The sequence below is a fragment of the Phaseolus vulgaris genome, chromosome 8, assembly GCF_051622355.1.
Source record: "Phaseolus vulgaris cultivar YP4 chromosome 8, ASM5162235v1, whole genome shotgun sequence".
NCBI lineage: Eukaryota > Viridiplantae > Streptophyta > Magnoliopsida > Fabales > Fabaceae > Phaseolus > Phaseolus vulgaris.
In genome coordinates, this window is record NC_143505.1 from 60,177,079 (window position 1) to 60,192,831 (window position 15,753).

A 15,753-nucleotide genomic window follows, 5' to 3' on the forward strand; every position below is an offset into this window, starting at 1 on the left:
ATTTTTTTTCATTTCAATTCATATGTATTTTATTCTTTATCTTAATCCCAACATATAATCCAAATAAATAAATTTCACGTACTACGTACTATAGAACATCTTTCTTATGATAAGAATGGGTGTTTGTGGAGTAATTTAAGAGAGAAGAGAAGAGGTAAAAAATGTGCTATGCAAACTTTGTTGGGCCAAAATAAATGGACTTTTATTGGGCTAACTTTTGGAGAAATTTGGTTTCCCTTTGAGAAGAAAACATTGCATTTCCATGGTTTCTCTCAAATAATAATAACAATTTCGTTAATTGATAAGGTAAATTTGCAAGACATTAACTGTTTTAAATTCTAAAACAAATTAAGAAAAGAGATTTTGAGAGTTTCTGCAATTCAATCATGCCAAGGCTGAAGGGTTAAAGTTGGAATTGGTGATAAGCTGCAGCGATGTGAAATTAACCATTCTCCTCTGCATTTCCAACATTCTATCCACTTCTGCTCTGTTCTTTTCGATCTCAACTATGAAATAAAAAAATAAAAAAATAAGGTTCTATACTACTAAACATCCGAGTAATATGCACCAAAATTTACCTTCTTGAAGAATTCTTTGCTTTTCACGAGCAGCCACGTGAAATTTCAATGTATGATGCTCAATTTCCAACACCAGCTGCTTCTTTCGTTGCTCTGCAATTTCTCCATGGAGAATGTCTTTCTTCCTCTGCACACCAAAAAACTCTTAACATTAAACTTTTTTTAAAAAATTCAAATGATAAAATATATGTAAGATTCTTGTCTTTCATATAGTAAAACACTATAATATTACATTTTTTAGAAATTTAATATATATATTAATTGCGAAATGAAAATCTGAGCCTTATGACCCAGACCATTTTTTTTTTAATTTTAGTTAAAAAATATATATTTTATTTCCACTTTTATTTTGATTTCAAACATTTGTATTGAAACAGAAAAAATATATAATTTTTATTACTTTGTATGTAAATTTTTTAAAATAAGAAATAAAATGGCACTTTTATAATTTTAAAATAATCTTTACAAACTACTTGAAAATTTATATCCTTCAATTTATATTCTCAAAAGGGTTTCGTTGACAAACATGGTACAAAGTACAAACAGATTATGAAAAATTCATGTCCTAATTTTTCATTAGCCATTTTTTTTTCTTGGTAAACTAATTTTATCTCTAACAACTACGCAAATAAATACATATATATGCATGAATGAATAGGGGAAAAAATATATAAAATTGATTTGTTTCAATGGTTCTAATCACCTCGTACGATTTCAATGCGTTTTCCAAGTCCTCAATGTATGCAAGTTTCCTCAATCTCGATCTTCGTGCAGCATGTCGATTTGAGACGATTCTAATCACCAGAAAAAAAAAATGTACACAAGATCAAATAAAAGAAAACTAAAACTAAATTTTTCGATAGAGTATTGAAATCACAAAGGTTTAATGAGTTTTTTTTAAAAAAAATTATACACAACTATTTTTTCATCATTTTTATGCATGTAAAAACAACTTATGCATATATATATACCTGTTAAAGTTATTTCCCTGTTCTTGCTCAATGTTTGGTTGGGCTTCATTGGAAGTGTTGTGATCTCCATTAACAGAGTTTTCCTCTGTAAGAATGTGATCATTTTCTGGAATGGTGGGAAGCTTATGAAGTGGATATGAGGGTTTTTGAGGTCTTAGAGGAATAGGCTTAATTAAAGTGGGTATCTTAACTTCTCCCATTTTCCTCTATTCTTTTGTCTCTCTTTTGCATCTTTGCTAGAAAATATACTTGTGTTATATATGTGTTCATCATCTTCTCACATGGTAACTTTGGTTGCATCTTTGTATTTTTTTATGGACAGAATATATTTTGTGTTGCATTAATAATATGTCAAATTGAGAGAGGGTAAAGAGGAAAAACCACATGAATGTAAAAGGAATTGTGTGAAAAATGTTAATGACAAAACATCAAAACTTGTGTGTATATATGCTTTAATTGCATTTGGTAAGATGAATGCATTTGTTCTCTTTTTCAACACAAAGAAGATACAACTGTGTTTTTTACCATTTTGAAAGGAAGAACATGGTGTGTTTAGTTGTTGGATTAGGATAGTTTTGCTAATTGTTGTGACATATGAACTGTTCAGTACTTATCTCAAACAATGATTAATTAAGAAACCAAAACATTTTTGGGAAAAAATCAATGTGTATTTTTTAATCAAATATGAATAGATCAGTTACCATGTATGACTATTGACCACTACAAATTTATGGCAAATTCACTAATGAAATTATGGGATGATGAGGTTTTCCAGATGTATTTCAGGACACTACAATATTTAGCATTCACTTTTATAGCAATTTGGATGTTGAAAAATTAAGATGATAAATGTATGTTTTGCATTTAGTTCTTGATTAGTATCTCTCTTTTATTCATCTGTCAACTACCTCCAATTGAGACATGTAATTAAAACAAAATGGTATTTAATTTTTAAACAAAAATGGAAGGCTAGTGTATTAAAATAAATCTAATCAAAACTTATCTAAATTTTAATCAAGCATTTTAACTATTAGAGTGTGTTCTGTTTTGCTTTTATATTTTTTTTTGTTTGAAAAAAATCAAAATTATATTGTTGCACTGGGTTGAATTATATATATAGAAAAAGTATATTAATGTTAAAAATATACATATATACATATTTACACATTAGTTTGATATTATATGTTGTTTTTATTCAAACTTGTTATAGTATTAAAAAAAGGTATATATATAAAGGGAAATAAATAAATAATTCAACCAGGTGTTCTAAGAATTAAATTTTATCATGATTCACGTAAATATATTTTATGTTAAAAGTGTAACTCTATTTCATTTAGAAAGATTAATTTTTTTAATAATTGATTAATATGTAAATTTTAATAAGTATATTTTATATTTCACAAAAAAATTGATAGCATTTTGTATTGGTGTTTAAGTAATACAAAATGAGATCTCTAATGTGTAAAATCCATCATAATCATGTAAATGAAAACATATATATATATATATATATATATATATATATATATATATAAATAAATATTTATTTCTGACAAAATTACTTATAAGTTAACTAATAGTTTATAATTCATTTATACAAGCTAACTTACCAGATTAAAAGTATTTAGTAAAATCACTACTAGATTAATTGATAAATGTAAAATGGCATTAAATGATATAATTATATAAATTTTATTATATAAATGAAATTTGATTTTTTTAGACAAAAATATATTATTATCTGATTATGATTGTAGATTTATTTAAAATAATTATATTCTTATAAAAAAATATTATTTTTTCTGTATCTTTTGAAAATTGTATGAAATTTTTCGATTTGGACTAATTATTTTATTTATATGTGTAATGAGTTCCTAAAATAAGGTATAAATTTCTAAAATAAACTATTTTAAAATACAAACATTTTTTATATTGATTAAAATAACTTATAAACTAGTGAAATATACAAGTAAATCACAATCTTCATCTTAATTAATTGTTTTAGAAATGAATTAGGATAAATAATAATATATTTAGTTGATATAACAACTGCTTTTGAAAAATTCTCATTTTCGTACGTCTAAAAACATATATTTAGATATATTATTTAAGTGTTTATTAATGTTATATTGGAAGCTTACATGAATAGAACTTTATACAAAACTATTTAAATTAATAATAATTAATATTTATTCAAAGTGCTCCCAGTTTTGAGTAATCACAGTAGACTTCAAGCTTCCAACTCCTGATTCAAAGGCCACTGCATTAATGTTACCACCATTGCTAAATGCACCACAATTTTTTGCCTTCAGCATCTCAACTGTCTCCAGATAACTCTGTACTCTAAGAACCTGTGTACAAGCAAACACTTACATGTCAGATCTCACCACAACTTTGGAATCTGCATTACCAAAAATATCATAGTTATTTATCATCACTAACCTCAGCTCTTCTCTGTACTTTGGCTTCTCCATCGGCAGCAATGGAATCCAGTTTAAGCAGTTGAACCATTAGCAATTCTGTCAAGATTGAAAATTCTTTGTCTTCAACCATAGTTGTCTCTAAAGCAACCACCTAAGAACCATCAAATATTGTTGCTACCATTATTTTGAAAATTCCAATGAAGATTTTGAGTTTCCATGACAAGGAATAGCACCTTCTTATGTAGCTTGTCAACTTGTGTTCTGACACCAGAGATGGCTTCACATGCCTTTAAAATATCTTCTCTCTTCTGCATCTCCTCAAGCTTCCTCTCTTTGCTGGCTGGATCCTCAAGCAATATAACCTTAGACATGTCTTTCACTCCCACCATATGCAACCATTCCTCATCCTCCTTCTCTTTCCCTCTAAACAGTAACCTTTGCTCCTTAGCCTCAAGACCAGTCTCCCTTGTAAGCACCCCTTTTAGATGCCCTTCCAGTCAGCCAAAACAGAAGAACACTTACTCATCAATTTCAGAATCTAGCTACTTGTATTGGAACAACATGCTTTCAGCAAGGTCAATGTCAAATAAAGATTAAACATAAAAGGGAAGAAGGGGATTCATGAATTAGTTTTCTTAGGACCAATCAATCAGTACCAATTTCAGTTTCTCTACAAGAATGATAACGACACCGATGAAGGTCGAGCGACACAATTAAATTCATTATATTCAAACAGAAAATTAACGAGATTAATCAATGGTGAAATATTAAATAATACACTTTTAACGATGATTCAAAATTCTAATACGATCAAATAACAAAGGATCATGATAACCATATAAATAAGCAGAGATTTTGAAGATGAGGTACATCATTCAGTACTAATAGTACCGAGTGTCGAATACTGAAAACTCACTTGAGCGTTCGGAGTGACTTTTACACAGATATCATCCCTGTTTAGAGTTCACGAAGACCAAAAGCGAGAAAGTGAAAAGAGAACACAAAGACGGTTTAAAAAAAAGAAAGAAAAGGTATACCGACCAAGAAGGAAAACAATCGCTCTCTTATTTTCAATTCCGTTTGAAAACAATTTCTAATCTATCATACAAAAATTTCCAACTTGCTACTTATCATGAGAGTTGGATGATTTCAAAACAAGGTTATAAACTATAAATTGTAATAAACGTTACCCTTTTGATACCAGGCATCCAAGGTGTCTAAACTAGGAAAATAGGGAATAACGCCCCCCAAATGCAAATAATCCTATGCTTACCAAAAGTGGATTGTGCAGGAACAGTGAAATGATGGTGATAAGAGCCATGAGAGACCTTGATTTTGATCATGGTACTAGAAGAGGACTCAAGGGGTTGTCTCTTCTGAACAAGCATGCCACCAGGTCTGAGCTCCCAATCTATGCTTTCCTTAACCCCATCATTAGGTGCACCTTTTGAAGCTGATGTTTTCATTGGCAACAGTAAAATTGGTAAAACATAGCAATAGGATTAAGAGAGAAGAAGGTGGAGCTAACTGAGAGAAGCAAGAGAAGAATGAGAAGAAGAAAAAAAGTCCCTGGAGTAAGCAAACAAAAGTGGTTTAGGAGAGGGACCCCTCAACTGTCTTTTGCAAAAACAACAGTTGCTGAGTTACAACACACAAAAAAAAGAAAGTAGAGTTGGTACAAAAGTACACCGTACACAGCCTAGTAACACATGCAAGAATCATTTCAACATATGTAACATACTAATTAGAATCATTATCGTTTTTGCTCCTTGAATCATATCACAGCTTTGGTGGTGTTCACATAGGACATGACAGAGACATTGAATTGAATGAACAAAGACAATCTTTTTTTACTAACCCTGTTTTAAGACCAATATTCTTCTAAATTCAACTGCTGTAGAAACATTATTGTTGCTACACGCCAATTTGCATGTGCGGGTAGAAACCAAATTATGGAACCACATCGTCTACATACAGGAATTAACGTCACACCATCTTTTAATTTTAATTATGTCGTTCATTCTCACGAAAACTGTTATAAAATTATTTATAACCAAAAGAGTGATAAAAAGAAAAGTAAAAAACATTACACAAATAAGTGATGTAATAAAGATACATAAAAATTATTTAATTTAAATGACTGGATTGAACTCCAAAGAAAGATAGATTAATTCACACATTTCTTCTTTAATACTATTTATGAATTCCAAAAAATGTAATAATTTTTAAAAGTTATGCAAAATGTTTTATTAAAGTTCGGATTCATTTAAGCCAGATAGAAAATTACAAATTTAATTTATAGGGAATATTTTGCAATGTATGAAAATGGGACAGGCATAACAATGTGTATAAAACTTATGAATATGTTTTTCTAATAAAAAAAACTTTGACTTAAGTTTAGGAATTGTCTTTTTTTTAAGATTAACTGATTTTCTATAGTTAAAATACTATGAAAATAGCTTTGTATTAAAAATAACTTAAATATATTTTTATCTACAGACATTATAAAAAAAATTCTCTTTCACATCACATAATAATAATAATAATAATAATAATAATAATAAATTATTATTATTATTATTATTATTATTTAAAAAGTAAACACATGTGCTTTTTATGTGTATCCGCATTTCCATTAAAACAATATAATTTAAAAATAAAAGTATTTATAAGAAAAATAATGAGAATTAAATATTTATTTTTTCAGTTGAGGATTATATTTATATAATAATTATAAAATGATATTACCACATAATGAAATTGTTTTAATTTAATAAAGAGTAAAAAAAAATATTGAAAAAAACATCATAAAGAAGAACTTGTCTCCTTTATATAAATTTAATAAAGGATAAAATAGTTTTATTGAAAAAATAATATCAAAAGTTATATATAGATTACAAAAGTATATGTATGAGACGAGAACATTTTCATAATATTAAAATAACAATTTTAGATTGATTGCGAATAATCTTAAATAATTATTTTCTATATAATCATTTTTCTCTCTCTTTATATATATATATATATATATATATATATATATATATATATATATATATATATATATATATATATGTTCTCCTCTCCAGTTAAGTCTTTATTGAACCGAAAATTCTTATTAAAAAAAGAGATTAATCGGTAATAATAAAGAATATAGTGTTTTAACATTTTATTACGGTTATCGCTTTATTTATGTTTAACATCATATTAGGTTATAACAAATACCCGTCTCATTTCATTGACCATATAATGGTTTTAAGCACAATATGTAAATATGATTAATATAATATAGAATTTAAAGTAAATAGTGTTTCTTCACAAGTAGATTATATATGAAAGATAATATATATTAATTTTGATTCTCCATCTAGTAATTAACTTTTATTTTTTAGTAAATAGAACCGATTGTTGCTTAAACTTTACTTTTATTCATTCATTTCTTTTATATGTTTTATTGAATTTTATGTAATTCACTTAAAATAATTTGAAACAGTTGAAGAGAGAGATAGAAGTGTTGGGCTCATTCAGAATTGAATTGGGCTAATCCAAAATTATCCATATTGTGAAGCGGATTTTTTTTTGTACTCGAATGTTTCCTTCTTTACCTTATTGACTTTCAAAATTATATAATTTTAAAAAATTAAATTTCAGATTATGTAATATGAAAATTATTTTTTATTTTAAAAAAAATAAAAAATTCATGAATTATTTTTAGATTAAAATTATTTTTTAATAAAAATACTTTTGAATTGTGTAATTCAGAAATATCTTTTGAAGAATATAAAAAGTGATTAAAAAAGGGGGTGATAACAGTAAAAAGGAGCAGTTTAATTTTTTAACCAGCCCAATGCAAATGAAAACTATGGGGTACAGAAAACAGACTGTTTCTTCCTGCACCTCCATATCTTCTTCTGGCACCTCCATACACAAAATGAAAATACATTTTTGTTCTTTTTGTGCCACCCCCATAGAGTAACTTCCGGATTATGTAATCCGAAAACGCATTTGAAAAAAGACTTCCGAATTACATAATCTGGAAGTTAAAAAAGACTTCCAGGTTATGTATCCGGAAAGTAATAATGCATCTGAAAAAAGACTTCTGGATTATATAATCCGGAAGCTAATTACAAATTTGAAAAATGACTTCCGGATTATGTAATCCGGAATATTACAGAGGGGCATTTTTGGAAATACGAAAATCTATGGAGGTGAGAGAAGAAGGTATGGAGGTGCAGGAAGAAGCAGCCCAGAAAACAATGACATTGTGAAACATGGGCCCAAATATCCAAATTGGGATTCCAACTAGAACCACTTGACTTGAGATTATTTAAGGGTTGAGATGAGTTCTTCCAGGTAACCTTTTCCATCAGCTATTTTTATTTTTGTTTATTTTTTAAAGATAAAATATTTACATATTTACCCCTTGCATATTTGTCCTTATGTTTTGGATATTGGGTTTTGTTGTGTGAATGAGTTGTCATCCACGGATAAAGCATTTGACTTGAGGCTACTGATGGAAAGTGACAAGTTTTCTTAATCGTACAGATACTATATTTGAGAACAATTACATGTTCAATCTAAAATGCTTTAAGATAATATTTTCTCATATTTAAATATTGTTGCTTTTAGAGTTTAATATCTTTCTTTTGCTGTTTAGGGTATGTAGAAACGACAATCAATGTTGGTTAATTTTATTCATCTATTCTGCATATGTTGTTGAATAATTGTATTATCTTTACTAGCTTTCTCAAAAATTCATGTAGTACTTGTTCTAACCATTTTTTAAGAGTTGTTGTACGTAGGAGGATGAATGATGTTTAGGGTTGACTGGTCTGTTCGTATGTTAATTTTAAGTATATATCATGTGGGTTGTTTTGTCGCATCTCGTACTTGAACCACATGAATTGTAGTTTATATCTCAGATGGATCTAAGCGAACTAGTAGATTAAAATAGTTAATATATCTTACATTGTTTTTGCTATCGGGTTGCAAATTCATCTGCACATTCCGTTCTATACCATCTTTAATTATGAGTGGAGAAATTTATAAATTATTTATGACGTATGCTTTTTAAGGATAGAAAAACCCTTAACAAAACTAAAACATGTTATTCTTGGTTTTTAGAAAGCAAACAACAAGGGCTATTTATATATTATTAGTCATCTTTTTTTTTCATATCATTCATTTAAGGATCATAATTTTCAATAAAAAATAGTCTACAATAATTTAGAATCATGCATGGAACTTTAGCATCTATTATCTTTAAACTACATCAGTTAATATCTCACTATATTATATATATATATATATATTATTTTATTTTTTTTCCTTACAAAGTATATTTTGTTTACTCATTCATGAATATTTTTAAACTCATTATTCTCTTATTTGTTTGAATATCTTTTTCTTCATATGTGATGATTGACCCTAATAATGTTATTTCAACGAACTTGAGGTTGGAACATTAATGTCCTTTGTAGGAATGAAACGAGATTCCACAAACAAATCCTAGTTCCCTTAGCGCTCAACTAAGAAGAATTTGTTCATTTTAAATCTCGATTGTGAAACTTGTTCCAATATGCTCAATAGTCTTGAAAAAACAAAATTAGATATACATTATAAATGCATCATACAACACATTCAAGAATGTATACTTGAAAACGTATAAAAATAAAATAAAATAAAATATAATATAAGTGTAGAAAGTTACTACACAAACTACACCAAACCTAGATATCCAGAAAATATGAAATATATTACCTTTAATTTTTCTAAAATATGAAAAACTAAGAAGATAGAAAAAAAATTATAGTTTATAAGAGAATATTCAATTCACAAGCTCTTCGATAAATTTTACTCAATATCACACTATTGATATTGGAGAAATATTATAAATTATATTTGTTTGGAGGAAAGAAAGATTATGTAAGTTTTAAAATAGTGTATTTCTAAACTAAGAAAAAACTCACTTATATTTTTTAAAAACAAAGTTAATCTATTAGTTACATGAGTGATAATTAATTATTTTGTTAGATGAATTTGAAAATTCACCAAAACAATATAGTAGAGTACCTTTTAACAATAATCGATTCTCTTCATCTTATATTTCAATCTAAATAGAGTACTTTTTAATAATAATCGATTCTCATCATCTTATATTTCAATCTAAATATACATAATCAATTCACTCAATTACACACTAAAATAATTAATTACATACAAATACTTGTTTTTTATATTATAGAATAATTGATTATGATTTAATATAATCAATTGTTTTTTTTTTCAAATTCAGTAAATTTAACAATAATTTAAAAGAATTAAGAGCTTATGAAAACACACACATGATCATCCAATGCAAAATATTAATAATAGTAAGATTAATGCTTTCACAAACAATTACACATTCTTAATATACTAGATTTAAGCATCATAAAAACATGCTTATATTCCAGATTTCTTCAAGATGCTTAAATAATAGGAGTGTTGAAAATCAAAGAGATATTGTCCAATAATGAATAAAGCTGGCAAAGTCTTTATCTAAAAAGAAAAAAAGTTAAGGTATGCTAACAATAATGGACAATAAACCAAAAGATTGCAAAATCATTTGCAATTATGCTTCCTCGATGTTAGGAAGATTCCAAAATGGCAGTGATGAATGTCTTTGTTTCATTAACACTTTGCTATCAAATTCATGCATGCTCCCCCATTTTCTATATCAAAAAGTGAATTAGGCAAGTGTCATTATACATACATACATATATATATATAACTGGTAAGGTAGAATTTGATTATAGTTTTACATAAAATAAAATATTTTTATTTTTACATTTTTTATTAGATAAGATATTGATAATTATATATGATAAGTTTGATATTAGTTTTACGATATTTTTATGTTACAATAGTTTTTTTAATCATTATATGAATAACTTAATATAATAAAAGTATGATGTCTTCTTAAAAGTATGATATTTCTTTTTGGAATTTAAAGATATAATCTAAGATGAATAATAATACACCCAATATAAAAAAGTATCACTACGAGAATATAACATCTCAATTAGATTAGGTTCATATTTTATACTTAAACAATCATACTCTCTCTAGAATGAATGTGTATATTACAATGAAAACAAAATTCAATAACAATAGGAACCAAACCAAAATTTATATTTAAGAAAAACTATACTTTCCAAAACTTATATTTAAGAAAAAAACTATACTCTCTATAAGAGAAGTTTTGTAATTATAAGTAAAGTATTGTAATTATAAGTAAGGTTAGTTAATTCACTACAAGAAAATCATAAAATAAAAATTAATTTTAGAGATCAAAATTAGTTAGTTGTTATAGTGACTAAATTATAGATAATTTTAGAGACTAACAAAAATTTTGGTTTCTAAATCAGTTTCTATTATTGTTAAATAGTTTCTAAATTGGTATCTAATTAGCTACCAAGGTTTTAAATACCAATTATTTGAATTTTAAATTTGGTAAAAAAAACTTGTTAACTAATTAGTTACTAATTTAAAAATCATTTAACAGAAACTAATTTAAAAACTATTTTTTTATAGTTTTTAAAATGATCTCTAATTTAGTCACTATAAAAATTAATTATTTTTATTTATAAAATTAGTTTTTATTTTATGATTTTTTTTAGTGGTTTGTTTCTGTAAAAAAAAAAATATCTGATAGGTAAGTAAGCCGTTTGTGCTAGGTGGATGTTATTGCAATGTTGATAGATGTTTTGGTTGTGTTTACTGTTTTTCTTTGTATAAAGTTGAAGTATATCTGAAATGCTATTTTTATTTAATTAGTAAAATATATTCTCATAATCTAAACCAATTTCTTAAAAAGACTTTACTAATAGAAGAAGACAAAATATCAAACCAAATGATTAGACTTTAAGACTATGAACACATTTAATCCATTCTTTAAAAATGTGATAAACGTAAAAATTTAAAATTCTAGACATAGTTGGCTTGCACTACCAATATAAAATCACTCCAAATATATATCAACCTTGAACTATTGACAATTCAATGACTAATATGAAACCCATCAATCTTCAAAGCAATATCAATACCAATATAAAAGATAAATATCTCCATATATTTATCAATACTTTTATTAAAAAATACCAACACAAAAAAAAAAAATACAAAATTTCATCGAACAACATCATCAATAACCAAATCGAAGAGACTGTTAAACAACTATAGATATTTTGGATATTTTACAAAGATAATTATTGACATTAAAATATTTCAACATAGGGAAATATCCAATATTATTATCTATAATTTTTTTTAAAAAGTTATCGATCATGCTTAAACCCATAACAATATAATTTTTAGCAGAATTAATAATAATTGGTTCTCCAAATCTCTGATTATTCCTCATGCTCAGTACACACTAAATAACATGGATGAAATGAAAGGAACAATACCAATATTCTTAATTTGAATGATAATGATACCACTAATCTTAATAACATGCAATGCAAAGCTTCATAAAGATAATTATGATTTTTAACACAATTTAAAATAAGTTGAATTCAATCTTACATCCATGAATAGAGAACCACTAATTATTAATTACAAGTTTTAATTTAATAATAAATGCTTCATCTAACATATGTATTGTGAACTTTGGTAAATGTTGGTGAGTTTTTAAATATTTCATATTCTATGAAAAATACAGTGAAAGTTACAGTATGAAATTTAAATTAAATGAATACGTAAAAAATTGAAGAAAGTAGTTTATCACTATTCTATACTTATAGATTAAAATATTAGTTAACATATAATAGTAATAAAATATATTTTAAAGATGTGTATCAAAGAAATAAACAAAGGAATTAACATATAAAATATCCATCCAAAAAGGCTATGCATAGGAGAAGAACATATTAATTGTTATTGGATTAGTAGAAATTTATTGTGTGGGATAAAATCATAAAAATATGAGAGAAAACCACTACAGTGCTTCTTCTTTTAACCACGCGTGTACATTTTCATTAGTGGTGGATGTCTTTTAAATTAATAATGAGGATTATAATTATTTAGTGTATAAAAGGTAGGTGGAACTTGGAAGAAGAATCTAACAACATTATTTAACTTCTCTATAATGATGTAAGAGTAGTTTCACACTTTTCTACTTAATTTATGTTAATTAAATAATTATATAGAATCATCAAATGGACTGTGACTCATAAATCAACTCAACTTAACCCACCCATGAAATAATCCATTGGAATTAATTAGTCTTCTTCATTTTTATTATTTTAAAAAGCTGAAATAAATGCACAAAAATAAAACAAAAACCTTCTATTTTTTTTAAATATTTTATACAAAAAAAGTGTCTTGAATTAATATCACCAACTAAATAGATTGTTAATCACATTAATGTTTTTGACCCATTTAAAGATGTTTTTGTACCATTTCATGTAACTCAATTTTGGTCATCTTCAACAATGTTTCCACCATAGATTGGAGCTTTATTTATTTGTCCAAAAGATCCATTAATTTGAAAGATAAGCCTCCCTTATACCCTTCTCTATACTTATCAATGTATCATTATCTATACTTTGCTACCAAATCTGGATCTCTTTTGCAAATAATCTCCTTCCACTATAATTTTTCACCTTCACTTTCCTAAAAGTGATGAACTAATCAAAATATTTTGTATCTTTATTCTCATCCACCCTCTTCTTTTGGCTTATACATTCCTCTGCCTCACCCTTTTTCTTTTTTATAATCACAAAAAGCTACAAAATATGAGTGCTCAATTCTTAAATTGTTTCATATATGTATTTTTAGATGAAATAGGATCTCCAACAATAAAATTATGTAATTTGTTTATAAATATGACATATAGTTTAAATAATAAATATAATAGTTATCATGCAAAAATAATTCAAAATATACCTCTCTATTTGAACATTTTTTATTATAAAAGATTAACAGTTTTTTTAAGAAACACAAAAAAATTCAATAAGTAGCAATCCAATTTAAAAGAAAATAACTAAATCAATACTAATTTAAATAATAATTTAAAGACTAAAATATTATTAGTATTTAAAGTAATTTCTATTATTAATAAAAATTTATAAAATAGTTTCTAAATTGAATATCTAAATTAACAAACTAGGTTTTAGCTAAAGATTAGTAACAATTTAAAAATTATTTTATAATTTTTTATTAGTAATATAAACTAATTTAGATATCAATAATTTTTTAGTTTATAAAATAGACTATATTATTGAAATAGGAACTAATTATTTTGGTCTTTAAAATTAGTTTTTATTTAATAATTTTTTTTATGAAGGTATTTTACAATTCTTTTCAGAAAAATTATTTAAAATTTGTATAATAACAAAACTCTAAAAATTGATCTAAGTCTGGTTTGATAAAGTAGCTTATGAAATGATTATTTTTTTACTATAACTAATTTTCAACCATCAACGTATAAAATCCAATAATATAATATTAATAAAAATATTTCGTCATATTTAATATTCAAATAGTAATATACAACACTGAAAAATTAAAAAGAAGAAAATTATATAGACTGTGGGAGGAAATAGTTGACCCACAAGAGCGACAAATTATGTAAGATAGACCTATAACTATCCTTGGGCCTTACATTTTTTATTAGGGATAACAGTTACCTGAATTTTCATTCTAATTTAACTGTTATTGGATCATGAACAATGTTTTAGATTTAATTATTATTTAGTATTATAATTAATTATATTTCAACCACGATTATAGCATCAGTTAAATTAATAGAATACCAAAACTCAAAAGTTTCCGACAAAAAGTTGAATTTTTAAAACATTACTGATTACAATAGAAGGTGTTTATCTATGAGTTGCTTAGGTTCTATTCTTCACATACTTAACCAAATCATTGCTTTGTTTCTATTTAGCTAGGCTTGGTAAGAACAAGTTGTGCCACTCCCCTTTGTTTGTTTCCATATTTGATTAAACAATATCATAATTCATAATTGTCTTGTTTTTAACACTACTACTAATTAAGAATTCTATTCTTTAAAAAACAATACTGGTTTCTAATCAATTATGGAATTCTTCAACTTTTTGTAATGAAAAATAATATTATTTTTTTCACGTATTATAACTCCATTAATCTGTCCATGATTCCAATTAAAAGTTGCTTTTACAATTGTCATATAGTGATTCCTCGTTAGTGGTATTACTCGTGTCCTTGTTTTTGGAATTTAAGGCCATTTTATCATAAATTATAAAACTTTTAATTTGCAGAAAGGGAAGGGTGAGTGGGGTTTAATTTAACTTAATTTGCTTTAATTTAATTTTTACTTTTCAATCTTCTGTCTAAAGATGGCCCACCCGCCGCGAAACAATATATATATATATATATATATATATATATATATATATATATATATATATATTAGTATAAATGAATCTTTTAATAGTAAGAAATAGGTACAAACATGTTTCAATTAACACGTATATTGGGTAATTAATCCTTCAACAGTTGTGATTAATCCATTATTGGATGAAAATGTTTATTAATTGTGGATTGTACTTGTAGTTAGATGAATTATATTTAATTGTCTACCAAGTCCATTCTATATTTATTTCTCAGATTCATGCACCTGCTTTTGCACATCTTTTCATCATTCGATAACGAACCAAGGTACTAGGGCATAAAACCAAGTATTTATATATATATATATATATATATATATATATATAAAATACATGTATTAATAGCTCTCTTTTGGGTGCATAT

General features: G+C 25.8%; 2 protein-coding genes across 2 annotated transcripts; both read right to left on the bottom strand.

Annotated features, from left to right (window-relative positions):
• Positions 1 to 348: 348 nt before the first annotated feature.
• LOC137825436 (uncharacterized) lies at positions 349 to 1,754 on the bottom strand. The gene is given in 4 exon segments (XM_068631103.2): positions 349 to 506; positions 579 to 705; positions 1,282 to 1,372; positions 1,550 to 1,754. Coding segments are annotated over 4 exon segments (576 nt in total). The 5' UTR covers positions 1,750 to 1,754.
• A 1,873-nt stretch (positions 1,755 to 3,627) lies between these two features.
• On the bottom strand, positions 3,628 to 5,605 carry LOC137826892 (BAG family molecular chaperone regulator 4). Its single transcript, XM_068633048.2, has 4 exons — positions 5,246 to 5,605; positions 4,206 to 4,462; positions 3,992 to 4,123; positions 3,628 to 3,900 (listed from the first exon to the last, which is right to left on the bottom strand). Exons 1-4 carry the CDS (start codon positions 5,436 to 5,438, stop codon positions 3,739 to 3,741), a joined length of 744 nt encoding a protein of 247 aa, XP_068489149.2. The 5' UTR covers positions 5,439 to 5,605; the 3' UTR covers positions 3,628 to 3,738.
• Between the last annotated feature and the right edge of the window lie 10,148 nt (positions 5,606 to 15,753).